The 14,620-nt window shown below is 39.7% G+C and overlaps 1 protein-coding gene across 1 annotated transcript in view; it reads left to right on the top strand.

Annotated features, from left to right (window-relative positions):
• LOC124064479 (zinc finger protein 236-like) overlaps positions 1–14,620 on the top strand; it is a 52,324-nt gene that overhangs the window by 14,167 nt on the left and 23,537 nt on the right. The window contains exons 7-19 of the mRNA XM_046398978.1: positions 54–176; positions 1,016–1,189; positions 1,960–2,137; positions 2,363–2,635; positions 3,514–3,717; positions 3,936–4,068; positions 6,589–6,849; positions 7,041–7,273; positions 8,035–8,136; positions 9,559–9,701; positions 11,226–11,329; positions 13,697–13,848; positions 14,323–14,499. Coding sequence (XP_046254934.1) covers positions 54–176; positions 1,016–1,189; positions 1,960–2,137; positions 2,363–2,635; positions 3,514–3,717; positions 3,936–4,068; positions 6,589–6,849; positions 7,041–7,273; positions 8,035–8,136; positions 9,559–9,701; positions 11,226–11,329; positions 13,697–13,848; positions 14,323–14,499 — 2,257 coding nt within the window. The remainder of the gene's footprint in view (positions 1–53; positions 177–1,015; positions 1,190–1,959; positions 2,138–2,362; positions 2,636–3,513; positions 3,718–3,935; positions 4,069–6,588; positions 6,850–7,040; positions 7,274–8,034; positions 8,137–9,558; positions 9,702–11,225; positions 11,330–13,696; positions 13,849–14,322; positions 14,500–14,620) is intronic.

The raw sequence follows: 14,620 nt of genomic DNA, 5'->3' as shown, positions 1-14,620 counted from the left end.
AGCAAAACATACAAGTAGCAGCCAAAGATAATAATGTTTATGTTCTGTTACAGTCTAAAGGCGTACCGCTGTTCCCGTGTATGGACTGCAGCTGTTCTTTCAAGAAGCTGGGCAGTCTGAATGCTCACATTAGCAAGATGCACATCTCTGTGATTGAGGTGCCCTCCAGCACTCCGGTAAGAGAGCAGTATGTAGAAAACACTTCATCCGCCCAGCGTCCACTTTGAGTATATATACAGGTGTTTGTCTGTATCCTGCAAAAATGACTGATGTTGATGCTGTTGGTGACATCACATTCCTTTTCCCTATAGCAGATAAAGAGGCATCTACTTGAAATATAATTGATTGATAATTAAAAAAAACCCATTTTTTTGACAAATCTTGAAATTTTTTACTTGCTTTGTTTGTTAGATAAGACCATTGTGAATTCTGTCACACTGTATTTCCCTCATTGCTTCTCTTTCCAGAAGTTTTTTTTTTATATTCTTCTTTTTTGATAGAAAATGATGATGTGACTTGAAAAGCTTCAGCTCCATTTGCTCTAAAAGAGCAGCACAGAATTAGAGATGTTTCTTCCGGTTAATCAATTTCCAGTATGCCATAAATCCAGAAATGGACCTGGCAGACATTCTGAAGTGCAGCATAGAGCCTTTCAGTCTTCTTAATGATGACCTCCCTTGTTTACAACAATGATAATAATGTGTCAACATTATTTGGTAATTGTCAGGTGATTAATTACTGCTTATTAATTACAGTTTAGTGATTAGTGACATGCCACATATTCACAGACAAACTAATCCTGTATATGTAACCAAGGTCACTGTCTGTGTTGACATCAATGTCTTTGTTGGCATGGTCATGATATGTCATAGTGTCATTGATTCTTACAGATGTAGAAACTAATTAACATTTTGATCTGTAATGCCCATTGCTCTGCTAATTCTATATCCCCATAGACCCCCCTAATAAAAATTGGTGTCCTTTTCAGTCCGTTCTCCATCCTCTCCTCCCTTAGGAGACAGAGACAACAAGTCAGGCCCCTGGAGGGTCAGAGGGGGGCGAGGGGGTGACAGACGTCATCCAGCAACTCTTAGAGCTGTCTGAACAGGTCAGTGGAGAGGCAGCACAGCCCCAACCTCAAGAGCCAGCTATCACCATGGAAACTGCCATCAACCAGGACATCCTGCAGGTGAGCAAAGGACATTCATGCACTCAGTAAATGAGATGACCAGAACAAAACAGACCATAGTATTCACAACCCTGCAGACAGACTGAGAAGAACATGTCTGAAAGCTAACCTACAGTATGAGTCAGATGCTAACATTAGAGCTTTAACTCCATCTCCAACCCCTCAGTGTGACATGCACAAGATTTGAGGAAGAGCAAAAACTCATCATTTAGGTTATCTCCTTGTCTTTGTAAGAGACTCTCTCACACACACACACATACTCACACACATACATACACATCAGTCAGTTTTATTTTCTCCAAATGTTAGTGAAACCATTTATGTGGAAATGAGGACCCACGGTGGGAATATATTTTTACACAGACAAAGAGATGAAATAAAGAAATGTTTTCCAGAAGCTCTCTCCCTCTGTCCCTGAAATTATGTTTGTTTGAAGCCAAATGACCTGCTTTTCGTTGGTGACTGAAAGGTGGAACTTTTCACAGCACTGGAAACCTGATCCATCCTGGGAGAAGGAGATGGTGTAATTATGCATTTGGACCAGGAAGCTTTTTAAAGCAATACTGCTGGAGACTTTAATTGAGCCTTTTATTTCCGTCTCAGAAACATGATTATTATCGAGCTTTGGACCAGGACTTATTTTTTTGTTAATACTTGACACATTTTTACAATCCATTCCCCAAATTGTTAAATCTACAGTCATAATAATTCCTTAAATGATTGTTGTTTGTATTTGGAATACATTGTTGTTTTCTGTTTTGTTTCTATAGCAAGCTCTGGAGAACAGTGGACTTAGTGTGGTCCAACCGCAGGGTGATGCCACCTCCAGAGAGTCACAGAATCAGACCACTGAGGGTGCTGCAGTAGAAAGCAAGAAAGTACAAGGTCCTGACAAACCAGTCAGGGAGAAGAAAAGGAGCATTTTCAAGAAGCCTATACAGATGCCAGGTAGGGGGAATATTGCAGAACATAAACTTTGCTGCAGAAAAGATTACTCAGTAAATCCCAATGCTGCTTGAAAATCTATTTACTGTTCAAATTAAATAAGAAATGTCATGTCAGTTTTCAGACTAGGCACTCAATGATTTCATTGAAAATGTAATCATAATGCCACAAGAAGTCATCTACTGACAGAAACACTGGAGAGCCTCTTCACTCTTCCTTTCTTTACAGGCTCCATCAGGGAGGAGAATGGTGTGCGCTGGCATGGCTGCCCATACTGCTCCAAGGAGTTCAAGAAGCCCAGCGATCTTGTTCGCCACATCCGCATCCACACCCACGAGAAGCCTTTCAAGTGCAAACAGTGCTTCAGAGCTTTTGCTGTCAAAAGTACCCTCACAGCACACATGAAAACGCACACGGGCATCAAGGCCTTTGAGTGTCAGTGCTGTCTGAAGTGCTTCTCCACTTCTGGCAGCATGAAAGTACACATGCGTCTGCATACAGGTGAGAAGCAGGTCCACTTCATGAATAGGTTATGTTTAAAGCCAAAGTAAAATGAACACTTGAGCATACTTATTTCACTTTCATGCTCCTGTTAAAAAGTATATTATGTGCAAAAGTTAAGGAGACCTACAGTATATGAACTTTCACCACAATGCTTTCAGTGTCCTGGCAGCCTCTATTATCATTTAGCTATATATTATAAATTCTAAAAGAAATTACAAAAGCTGGACCTGTGTAAATATAGTTGTGCTGCTACAGCTAGAGACCTGATTTGCATTTGTGTGTATGCAATCATTCTGTTTTTGCTCCTTCTTAGAGGGATAACCTTAAAGAATCATTCACTGGACATGAAATGTCATTAGAGTGAATAAACAAATAAACAAGTAACTGTGTAACAGTTCATTATGTGCGTCTGTGCATTAGTTATTGACTCTCTAATTGCTATGTAATGGCACTGTCTATATCAGGTGTTTAGTTCTGGTTATGTGTTAGCTCTAAGCTAAAGTTTTTGATAAATATGTTCTCAGCTGTATCTCTCACCAAAACCTTGTGCTTAAACAGTTTTATGTCTTTGTCACTTCTACTTGTGTTGTCATTTGGTTTCATATAAATTAATATTGTCTCCCGCTAACTGAAAGGCTTTGTAACCTTTTGCAGACAAAAATTAAATAAAATTGTATGAGCTTGCTTACTTTTTCGGTTTATGTGTGACTTTCATATTTTTTTTTCTGAATAGGTTAGGGGTAGTAACTACTGATATATTTTTGTGTAATGTGTAGCTAATCCTTCCAATCTTTTGATCAAAGCACACGTCAGAATCAGTCTAATTCTCTAAATACTAATTCTCCAAAAGCGCTATTTTTCCCCACTTTTTCTAGGTGTCCGTCCTTTCCCCTGCCCTCACTGTGACAAGATCTTTCGTACATCTGGCCACAGGAAAACACACATTGCTTCTCACTTCAAAAGCCTACAGCAGAAGAAGCACAAGTTTCCCCGAAAAAGCAACAAAGCCAAAGTGTCCAAGAGTAGCCTACCTCTGCCTGATATCCCCCTGCAGGAACCAATCCTCATCACTGACTTTGGTAAGTGTGTGTGTTGACAGGCATGTGTGTATACATGTGGGGTGATGTTGCACATGTGCTCACATTTGTAAACATATGCGCACCGTTCCCGTTGTCCTTGGGATGATGTAGACTGCATTGTTCATTTGTTTTCTTGAAAGTGTTTCTTCCTGTGTGTCGTGTGTGTCTGCACAATATGAAATGTCATTTCACATGAAGGTCTACATGTTGTTTAACAGGCCTCATCCCATCCCAGAACCCTCGCTTGGCTTTCCAACAATACCTGGATGTGGTGGGCAATGATCGGCCATACAAGTGCCAGTACTGTAGTAAGGCCTACAAGAAATCAAGCCATCTGAAACAGCATGTCAGGTAAAGCTTCCTTATGTCACTGCATGTTCAGTACAAGAAATTGGTTTCTTTTTTTAGGGCCAATAGAAATATTTTTTAATTAATGTTCCACTTATTTATAGATTTCCTAAATATACAACATACTGACAATTTATGCCCAAATATACAGTATTGTGCAAAAGTTTTAGGCAGGTGTGAGTACTGTAATACTGCAAATACTGTAAAATATAAATGATAATTGTTTTTATCAACAAGTATTTGGTGTGATTACCCTTTGCTTTCAAAACGGCATCAATTCTTGTGGGTACACTTGCACAAAGTCAGAGATTTTGTAGGATTATAGTCAGGTGCTAATGATCATAAATTTCACATGTAGGTTGAAACACAGTCATTAACTGAAACAGAAACAGCTATGTTGGAGGCTTTAAACTGGGTGAGGAACAGCCAAACTCTGCTACCAAGATGGGGTTGTGGAAGACAGCTTCACATCGCAGGTCACACACCATGGCAAGACTCAGCGCAGCAACAAAATGCAACATAGTTATAATGCATCATCAAGGTCTGTCCCGGGCAAAGATTTCAAAGCAGACTGGGATTTTAAGAGGTGCTGTTCAAGCTCTTTTGAAGAAGCACAAAGAAACAGGCAACACTGATAATCATAGATGCAGTGGTCGGTCTAGGAAACTTAGTGCAGCAGATAAAAAACACACCGAGCTTATTTCCCTTTGAAATCGGAAGATGTCCAGCAATGCCATCAGCTCAGAACAGGCAGAAACCAGTGAGACCCAGGTACACCCATGTACTGTCCAGAGAAGTCTGGCCAGTAGTGGTCTTCATGGAAGAGTTGCAGCCAAAAAGCCATACCTCCGACATAGAAACAAGGCCAAGCGACACAACTATGCATGAAAATGTAGGAACTGGCGTGCAGAAAAATGGCAGCAGGTGCTCTGGACTGATGAGATAAAATTTCAAATATTTGGCTGTAGCAGAAGGCAGTTTGTTTGCGGAAAGGCTCGAAAGCGGTACAGTAATGAGTGTCTGCAGGCGATAGTGAAGTGAAGTGTGGTGGAGGTTCCTTGCAAGTTTGGGGCTGCATTTCTGAAAATGGAGTTGGAGATTTGGTCAGGGTTAATAGTGTCCTCAATGCTGAGAAATACAGGCAGATACTTATCCACCATGCAGTACCATCAGGGTGGGAGATTTATTCTGCAGGAGGACAACGACCCCAAACATGCAGCCAGTGTTATTAAAAACTATCTTCAGCGTAAAGAAGATCAAGAAGTCCTGGAAGTGATGGTATGGCCCCCACAGAGCCCTGATCTCAACATCACTCAGTCTGTCTGGGTTTACATGAAGAGACAGAAGCATTTGGGGAAGCTTTCATCCACAGAAGATCCGTGGTTAGTTCTTCGAGATGTTTGGAACAACCTACCAGCCGAGTTCCTTCAATAACTGTGTGCAAGTGGAAGAAGAATTGATGCTGTTTTGAAGGCAAAGGGTGGTCACACCAAATAGTGATTTGATTTTAGGTTTTTCTTCTGTTCATTCACTGCATTTTGTTAAGTGCTGAAAAGAAACTATTAACACTTTCATTTTTGAAAGCATTCTTAGTTTACAGCATTTTTTTTTTATCTGCCTAAAATTTTATTTATTAATTTTTTTTATACCTGAAGACGTTACATCCACCACTTGATTTCTGAGAGACATACATGATAGTAGTTGAGGGAAGATGGCGTCTTCTTCCGCGTTAATGGTGGAATTTTGGAGTTTGGAGTTGATGAATTTGGTGTGTTAAAGTGCCAAGGGAGGTGAGGTGAAATTGATGCAAGACAAGGGAGTGTGAGGAGAAAGAGTTGTGTGCATAGGACAGTTCGGTGGTATTTAGGCAAGAACGCCACCGTTTTTCCATTGAAAACATACATTGTCCAACCAACCTGTTTATATTGTCTTATCCCCATTGTTATTATAATGTTGTATTTAAAGGTGCCTTACAGATATGTACCCAGTTTTAATACCTAATACCTTTTAATACCATTTAAACTAACTTTGAAATGCTCTTGTCAGTCATGCATAAAATGGAACACAGAAACAGCACTAAGAATGATAAGCAGCCTAAGCGCTCATTGCTCTGATCTGTGTGTCTCTATTAAACTTTCTAGCCTTTGCGTCATTACACACTCTCTGGATTTGCCTTCATTTCAATATTGAGATGTTAATCTAAATAATGGCACTGTCATCCTTGCAGTGCCTTAAGTCGCGCCTCTCCGTTTGTCTTCTTTTTGGCATGTTTAGATTAAAGGCTTGTAGTTTAAACAGAAGATCCATATCTGTCACTAGTGACAGTTGCTTTGATTCACTGATGAAATTGGTTTTAATGCAAATATCACTGCATTTAAATTACTTCAGTTAAAAATATCAGCAAAAGCTCTAAACATTTTAATAACTGTTACTGCTTTATCCTCTGTGTCCCGTTTAAAACTTAGTAATGATGCCACAGGTTTATGTCTAATTAGCTTATTAGTTTTTCCATCCTTTTTTCAGGTCTCATACAGGAGAACGGCCCTTCAAGTGTTTGCAGTGCAGTAGGGGTTTTGCCTCCTCAGGGGTCCTTAAGGCTCATATAAGGACTCACTCAGGCCTCAAGGCGTACAAGTGCGTGATGTGCGACACAACGTTCACCACCAGTGGCAGCCTGCGACGCCACATGACCACACACAGTGACCTGCGACCTTACATGTGTCCCTACTGCCAGAAGACCTTCAAGTCGTCACCCAACTGCAGGAAGCACATGAAGACACACAGGTGTTTGCTCTTTTTGCTCAGGGTGTTGTTTCACTTTTGTCATATACTTGAAAGCATGGGACAAGGAAGTTCCATACAAACCAGAAAGTCCAAATAAAAATTTAGTTAGACCCTTAAATATAAAATCACAAATGGATAAAAATCACTATTTTAAATCTAAGGTCCTGCTTTTCCTTGTTCTTCCCAACCAGGTATGAACTGGCCCAGCAGCTGCAGCCTCAGTCAACAGAAGACCCCTTAGGAGGAGGTCCCGTTGCCCATGATATGCAGGTGGAAATAGAGGGAGATTCCCTCCAGCAACCACCTGCTACCTCAGCAGAACAGCAAAGCATCCTGGGACTGGGCCAGACAGAGGTGGTGAATGGAAGTCAACAAGTGACGTTGGAGGCACCCCTGACTGACCAACCCCTTGTTCAAGGAGAAGGTAAGCAAGGGCAGGGCCAGAGGGGTGGCTGTATGAAGTCTATATGTATAAGAGATCGGAGTACTGTTGGAAATTCAGTCAAAAGCCTGAGATGCAAAACTGAATTTAACTAAATTTGACACATTTTCATCAAACATTTATGAATAAATCTGAAATGGAGTCTGTTTTGTCAGAATATGTTAGCTATGTGTGATTTTGTAGCAATGGAAACTCCTCAGATCACTCTTGCATTGTGGTCAACTTCTCCATGATCTGTATATTTGTTCAGTATATAAACATTCTTGAATAGGCAAAATATGACTAGATTACCTCCAGTGGAGCTTCAGCACTCCAATGAGAGTAATAACATGGCATCGCTAACCTCAAAATCCATCTACAAAGACCAGGCTTTCAGAGCCAACAAGTTCAACTTAGCTGCTTCTGAAAAGTGTTCAGCATTAACTTTTTGTAGCTAGTTGTGAGATTGGCTTTCCGGACTACACCAGACTACTTGTTTTTAAAATGCACATCTTGTAGTGAGGTTCAGCACTCTTGACCTTGGCCATGTATATTTGATGACATTTTAATAGTGTATAGACTAGAATTTACCCAGCATACAAAGGGACTGTCAGTTTGCATGACTATGCATGAGTTAACTTTGTAGTTGATAAAAATATTTCCACATATGAGATACTGTGTTGAATAGTAATAGTATTTCAGTGTTAGCGCCAGACTGACATATTGTATTGCTGTGCTCTCTTTCTCTCCCTTTGCGGTGACAGACTCATATGTGACAACCCAACATGCTTTGCCTCAGAATATCAGCCAGTTTGAGACACCAGCACTGCCTCAGCCTGCCTTTGATCAGCAAGCTCTAACACAAGGTACAAAAACATTTTCTGTCTCATTGATTTTAGTCATGCAGGCTTTGTTGTGAAGATACACCACTGAGTGTGTGTTTATGTATGACAAAGAAGAGGAGAATCTGGGTAAACTCATCTCTTATTTTGTAAAACATTTTTCGGATTAAAAATGAATAGATAATGAGCTGTAGCAAGTCACTTATATTTCCAGTTATTACCCTCTAGTGTTTTCTGTTGCAACGCTTAACTAATTGTGAATTGTACAAATGTTGACCTCATGAAACCATGTTGAAATATTTCTGTTTAGATTATCATTAAAAAAAAAAATCAATCAAACAAAAACATTAATGATAGAATAAACCATTCAGCTAGTCTTTCAAAGGAGACAGGCACTTTTGGGTTATGGAAAAAAGCCAGACTACAATTACCACAGCAAACAGAACCGTTAATTTGGTCATATTTTACGTAGCATCTGTGAAAGTGTCTTTTATCTCTCCGTCCCTGTTCCTATCCTCTCCATTGTATAGCTCTTCAGTGTAGTGCTCATAATGTTGCTGCTTTACTCCTACCAGCTAGCTCACCAGGTTCCCCCTGCCAACTGATGGTTGTTGGCAGCCTGGATCCTTTGGAATCAGAATAGTGGACTTTGGCAGTTGTAATCAACATTGCCAACTGACAGCAAACATCTGTCAGGCAGATTTACTTTTTTTTTATCTGTCCAGCACAGCCCTGGAATTTGATCATTTTGGGGCCTTATGGCCTCGAGTGTCATGAAACTTTCAAAGGTGCAAAGTTCATATTACCGAGCATGAGGAGGGCAGATAATCACATATGTGTATACCACTCCTGTGTTTACATAGTTCTTAGTAATTGTGACATTTGTCCCTGGGGTTAATGTTGGAAACCCTGTAATGTTTTGTTATTTGTAATATACGGTTTTCTCACAACAGTTATCTCACTTATCTCTGATTTGCCAAATTGCCGCAGCTCCTGGTTCACAGGTGCTCAAGCTGTGCTTTGTTTGGAGTTCACATACTGGGTCTGCAGCAGAATGAGAAGGTCTTAAACTGCCACGGATTGTATGAAGACTGAGCAGCTAGACTGCCACACTGCTAATATTTTACATAATCATAAATAATTTACAGAGTCTTGAAAAGATTTGGATTGTTTTTCTTTACGAGCTATGTAGTAGTTACATTTGTTTTGTACTCCATGAAAGTCTTGAAGAACAAAGTTTGAAATCATTTAGGCAATTAAAATTTTCAAAGACAGTTTTAGCAATTTATCCCTAGTTTGAAAAATGCAATCCAATGCAATATTCACTTATCCTCATACCGCCATCCATTGGCAAATGATTGTGATGACCACACGCCCCAACTTGCACAGATGTGCGAGGTCCAGCTCAGTGCTGCTTGTAGTTTAAATTCTGTTTGTTCCCTCCAGGCTTCACCATCACTGAATCGACCTACAATCAACCCCAGTTCTCTGCTGTCCAGCAGCTGCAGGATTCCAGCACCCTGGAGTCTCAGGCTCTGTCTTCCAGCTATCACCCCCCGAACCTGCTCCATGTTTCTGGTGCTGAGGTGGTGAGTCATGGTCTCCAAGTATGACATTAGCTCTTAACTATATTCACTTGGGCTCCAGTTCTCAGATTTAAAAAACAGACCTTTAGAAAGAGATAGAGAGTGTCTGAATTATATTAAGTAATGATATTTAAGAGATGATATTTAAGTTGAGCCATTTAGCCTGGTATAAAAAAAATGGATTGCGGTGAGATTCTTAAGGACAGACAGGAAAAGTACTACTACTTTAACATTTTCTTACATTTGCCTTGATGGGAGATATGTTAGCTTGGTAGGTAGTAAAAATGAGACGTTTTGCTGGTTATGTAGACTCTAACATGTTATATGTTGTACAGTGAGGGTCTACACACGCCTATCATCTACAATGTTAATACTACCTGCTTGACATTTTGTAGGTCCCCGTTGTGCTGCCAAAACAGCTCTGACCTGTCAGGGAAAGGGACGCAGGACCTCTGGGGGTATTTTGTGAATCCCTTGGGTCCTGTGAATTGAGGGTAGGAGGGTGGCTTTGGCTTATTTTGGTGCATTTGGTCTGAAATTTTAAGGTGGATGGTGCACGTCAAAGACCATCCATGTGATTGCCAGAACTCCCAGTTTCGCTGTTTGAGTATCTGAGTTAGATACAGTAAGTAGATTGAAAGCTCATGTCTCACTTTTGTGTCCCTCTCTTGGCAGTGACAGACACACAAACACTGTTGACATAATCATGAGGCCACAGGCTCTGAGATATTCTGTCTGTAGCCCACTCCATTGTTATGGTTTCTGTTCCCTTCAGCTCTGACAAACCAATCTTTGTTGGTTGTATTAAACACATCACTGCAGATGTGCCACCACTGGAAAGTCACCACCAATCTTGAACTTCCAAAAGGTGTTCCAGTCCGAAAATCATGCAGTCCAATATAACAGTCCTGCAATACATCCAAAATTCATTTTGGAGGATATGGCTCACTGAGATAAACGGAGTGAACACTTGTCAGTACAATGCAATACCGTTGAAAAGCACCACAAACTGCAATTTGAAATCCTGTTCCTGTTGAAATAGATCTCTCTGTGGTCAGTCAGTAGAAAACAAAAAATCCATTGGTATCATTGAGAGGAAGATTGATAGACAGGGAGAAAGGTGGGATCAAGAAGACAGCAGTGAAAGCCACAAAATGTCCTTTTGGCATTTCTGTTTCAGCATGGATTTAACTAAGAAGCAAGAAACATCATGTTAATTGGTGAGCTTTAGTGGTGCTGCTCAGTGATTTTTGAACTTTGGGGAGTCAAGCCAAGTTTTCCCCTCATCATTAACATTGTTAACACTCCAACAACAAATAAAAGAACAAGTAAAATCTATCCTTTCATATTATTAAGCAGATAAGAGCATCTCCCAAATTACCAAGATATTCTTTTGAAGACGGATTTGAATCATAAGATAGACAAGACAGACATAAGATTTTTGATGCTAATAATGTCCTGCTACATGTATCTGTCTATACCAAAATGAGTGAGTGTATTTTTGTTGATTTGTTTTTGTTAATCTAGACGAATGGGCTTCTTCAGCAGAGCAGTCAGGGTGAGCTTCAACTGACTGCTGAAGCACAGGACTATCAGGATGACAGCGAAGACAACAGCAAGAGAGCTTACAGGTTTAATTCTGACTTACTTCTTTTGTGTGTGTGCGCCTGTGTATTTTTGTATGTGTAACTTCAGAAAGTGCTCCCACCTCCTTACCTTTTGAACTCCAGCCCTCTGTAAAAGGAACTGTAGTGGTAATTACAGCTTCAAGTGTAACCCTTAGGTCTGAGTGATTCCTAAAAAGTGAATGGTTAGTAATTCTGATGTTGTTTACACTCTGATCATTGTCCTCTCAGTTCTTTCCAATCCTCATGCTGCCATATCTGCATTTCATAATAGGCATGGTATTAACCATGAAAAGTACCCGACAGTCAGGCCAAAGAGTTCAATTTTCACCTATTCCAACCAGAACATCTTTTTCAGTGTGCTCTCAGAGTACTCGGAGAGCAGTTTGGCAAACCCCAGGTAACTCAGGAGAGGCTTCTGTCTATTCGTTTCACCATTTAGGCCTGATTGCATTGCAGCACTCAGGCCGATGAGCTGTGCTGCTGCAGTGATCATTTTCTGTCTGACAAGTTCTCCATCTCCAGCCTCCTCTTTGTATTTTCTTGGCAAATTCTTTTTGAAAGACTAGTAAGAGTAAAGAAAAGAGATGACTGGTTGGTCTATATAATCCATTGTGGATCAAAAAACAGGGAAAAACAAAGTGCTTTAAAAACAGAGAAGCAAACCAGGTTAGATGTTAAAAAACCTTTATGATTAAGATTAAGATTTTCATCAGTGAGAGTTACTTTGTGATCACTGGTCTCTCCATTACTGAGACCACTATGCTAGACATTTTTCCTGATGTTTACATATTTTACTCTTGGAAACTATGCTCTGAGATTTACTGCGGGTCTGACTAACCATCTTTTTGTTTGTTGGTTTGCTAACTTTTCCTTCATTGGAGTGTTTGCGTTGTTTTTTGTTTTCTGTAAAACCCAAAACATGTTTTTCATGGCTCAGAGCAGATGAATACTAGGCACCATCACAAACAATGAGCCCAGGGAAATGAAAGACATTGTTTACAGCATTCACTGTGACTGCCTTAAATGACTTTACCTGCCTTTGTTATCACCCTCTCTCATCCCAAATGTTTCTCTTGATAAAGCAGTACCATTTAGAGACATGCCCCAGAGATACATTCGTGTTTGCCCCTACATCTAAGGCATCTCCTTGATCACTTCTCCATCTCTATATCAGACCTACCAAGAACCTTTTATCATGCTGCATACTTTTGTGAAAGGTAGAAACTGGTTGGACAAAGAGAGAATTGAGTCACAATAATGTTTTTATGAATTCATTCAGGGGATTTGAATAGACTGAAGGCCATGGCACAACTCTGACAAGAGGGAACCTTGGAAAGGAATAGCAAATATATAAGTAAATAAAATAAAATAATAAAATATTTTTATCTTTCTCAGGCATATAATGTTTTCATTCCTGACATCATCTTAATATTTATGCAGGTCTAGCCGAAGTGGATCGTAAACATAGAGGTGTTGTTTTTACCCTGTAGAAAGTTTTTGGTAAAACACATTCACACATAAGTTTAGAAGAGAGTGTATTATTTACTGAGGTCAAACTAACGAGTTTGGGCTCTTATTTGGTATTCAGCTGGAATAAGCCAGCCCTGTATCAAATACTTAAACAAAAGCTTCAACCAAAATTATGAGATATTGAAGTCAGTCAGGTACTTTTCAGTATAAACGTGTTATAAGCATGTTTTCTAAATATTTGATGTAGTTCATTTATGTTTATTTAACCAATAGAAAAGATGCATCCATTTCACCCAACTTTCCTTGACAGGGATACAACACGGTGTGTTTAGTGTTTCAGAACATCGCACAACATAACTAATAGTTGCTCATACCTGTTCATGCAACAATTAACAAACAAAACCTTTCTTGACCTTCCAGCTGCTGTGTGGCTCGGGGACGCTTGTCTGACAACAAAAGGCTCATCAGTTCTACTGAATTTTGCTTAGGAAGTGAGATTAAGTCACATCACTTGGGTTTCTGATGAATCCTGGTAAAGAGTGCTGTTTTTTTTAGCATTATGGAGGAAACAGCTGGAGCTGCTGGTGGTTATGTATGTTGTGTATCCTATCCTACAGAAAAGCTGAAAGCTGTTGAACGGATAGTGAACTAGTGAGTTAAGATTAACAATAAACTGCATAGAAGGTAGATAATTTGCACAGAACATTGCCTCATTACAATGGGGCCTTCTGGTAACCTGTCTTTTACTTCAAAAATAAACCATGCCCATCATCATCCCAGTGTGCTATATGAGTAGTTTCTTGTTCAAGTCTGTTACTTTGTCATCTGATTTGTAATCTTCTGAGTGGTATTGTAAACAACAGCAACAAACGGTGCTCTCTTTTTTTTTGCCATTTTCAGGTGCAATTGGTGTAGTAAGGGCTTCAAAAAGTCAAGCCATCTGAAGCAACACGTGCGCTCCCACACTGGGGAGAAACCATACAGATGTAATCTCTGTGGACGAGCCTTTGTTTCAGCCGGAGTGCTAAAGTCCCACCTCAATACACACACAGGTAAGCTTGCTTTATAGCGGGTCCTGACAAATCTCCAGATGTTTTCTTCAGTTAATTACATTTAACAAAGTGAAAGCCTTTTAAAGGTACAGACGCTATTAAATATATCATACTCTACTGCATTTAAATTGGAATATTTAAAAGGATTAAATTACTAAAAAAATTGTATTATCTCTGAAAGCGTGGGTGTGCATTTTATTCACACCACGATAACAAATGAAAAAGTTTTCCATTGTTTCCCATAATCAATCATCAATCAAGCATCTTAATGTGTCCAGTACAGGATTGGAGCAAAATATAATGTAAATGAGTTCTTAGAAATATTGAAATTGTTTAATTTTTAGCAGAGGACATCAGGTAAATTCTCAGTTTACTCAGTTTTCTAATTTGGCTTTTAGTTTAATTTCTTTCGTAAAAAGTTTGGAATCTGTCTTAAAATTTGAAACCCCTGCCTGTCTCATCTCTCACTGACAGGAGTGAAGCCCTTTAAGTGTAATGTTTGCGATGCCTCATTCACTACTAATGGGAGCCTCAATCGCCACATGATCATCCACATCAAGTCTTTCAAATGCTCCATGTGTGACGAGAGCTTCAGGACCAGCCTGCTGTGTAAAAAGCATATGAAGAAGGAACATGCTGTGGAGGATCAAAGTAAGGCACCCTAGATTACATCTGGATGTGTAATTATGTAAGAATATGAAAGTGATTCAAAAACAAGGGGTGATATTATCAGTATGCAACACATTATTTTTGAAATCATAGACAGAAGGTT

This window comes from Scatophagus argus, chromosome 9 (genome assembly GCF_020382885.2).
Source record: "Scatophagus argus isolate fScaArg1 chromosome 9, fScaArg1.pri, whole genome shotgun sequence".
NCBI classification, from domain to species: Eukaryota; Metazoa; Chordata; class Actinopteri; family Scatophagidae; genus Scatophagus; species Scatophagus argus.
The sequence above is the reverse complement of the archived record's forward strand: the minus strand, read 5'-3'. Positions and strand labels throughout refer to the sequence as shown.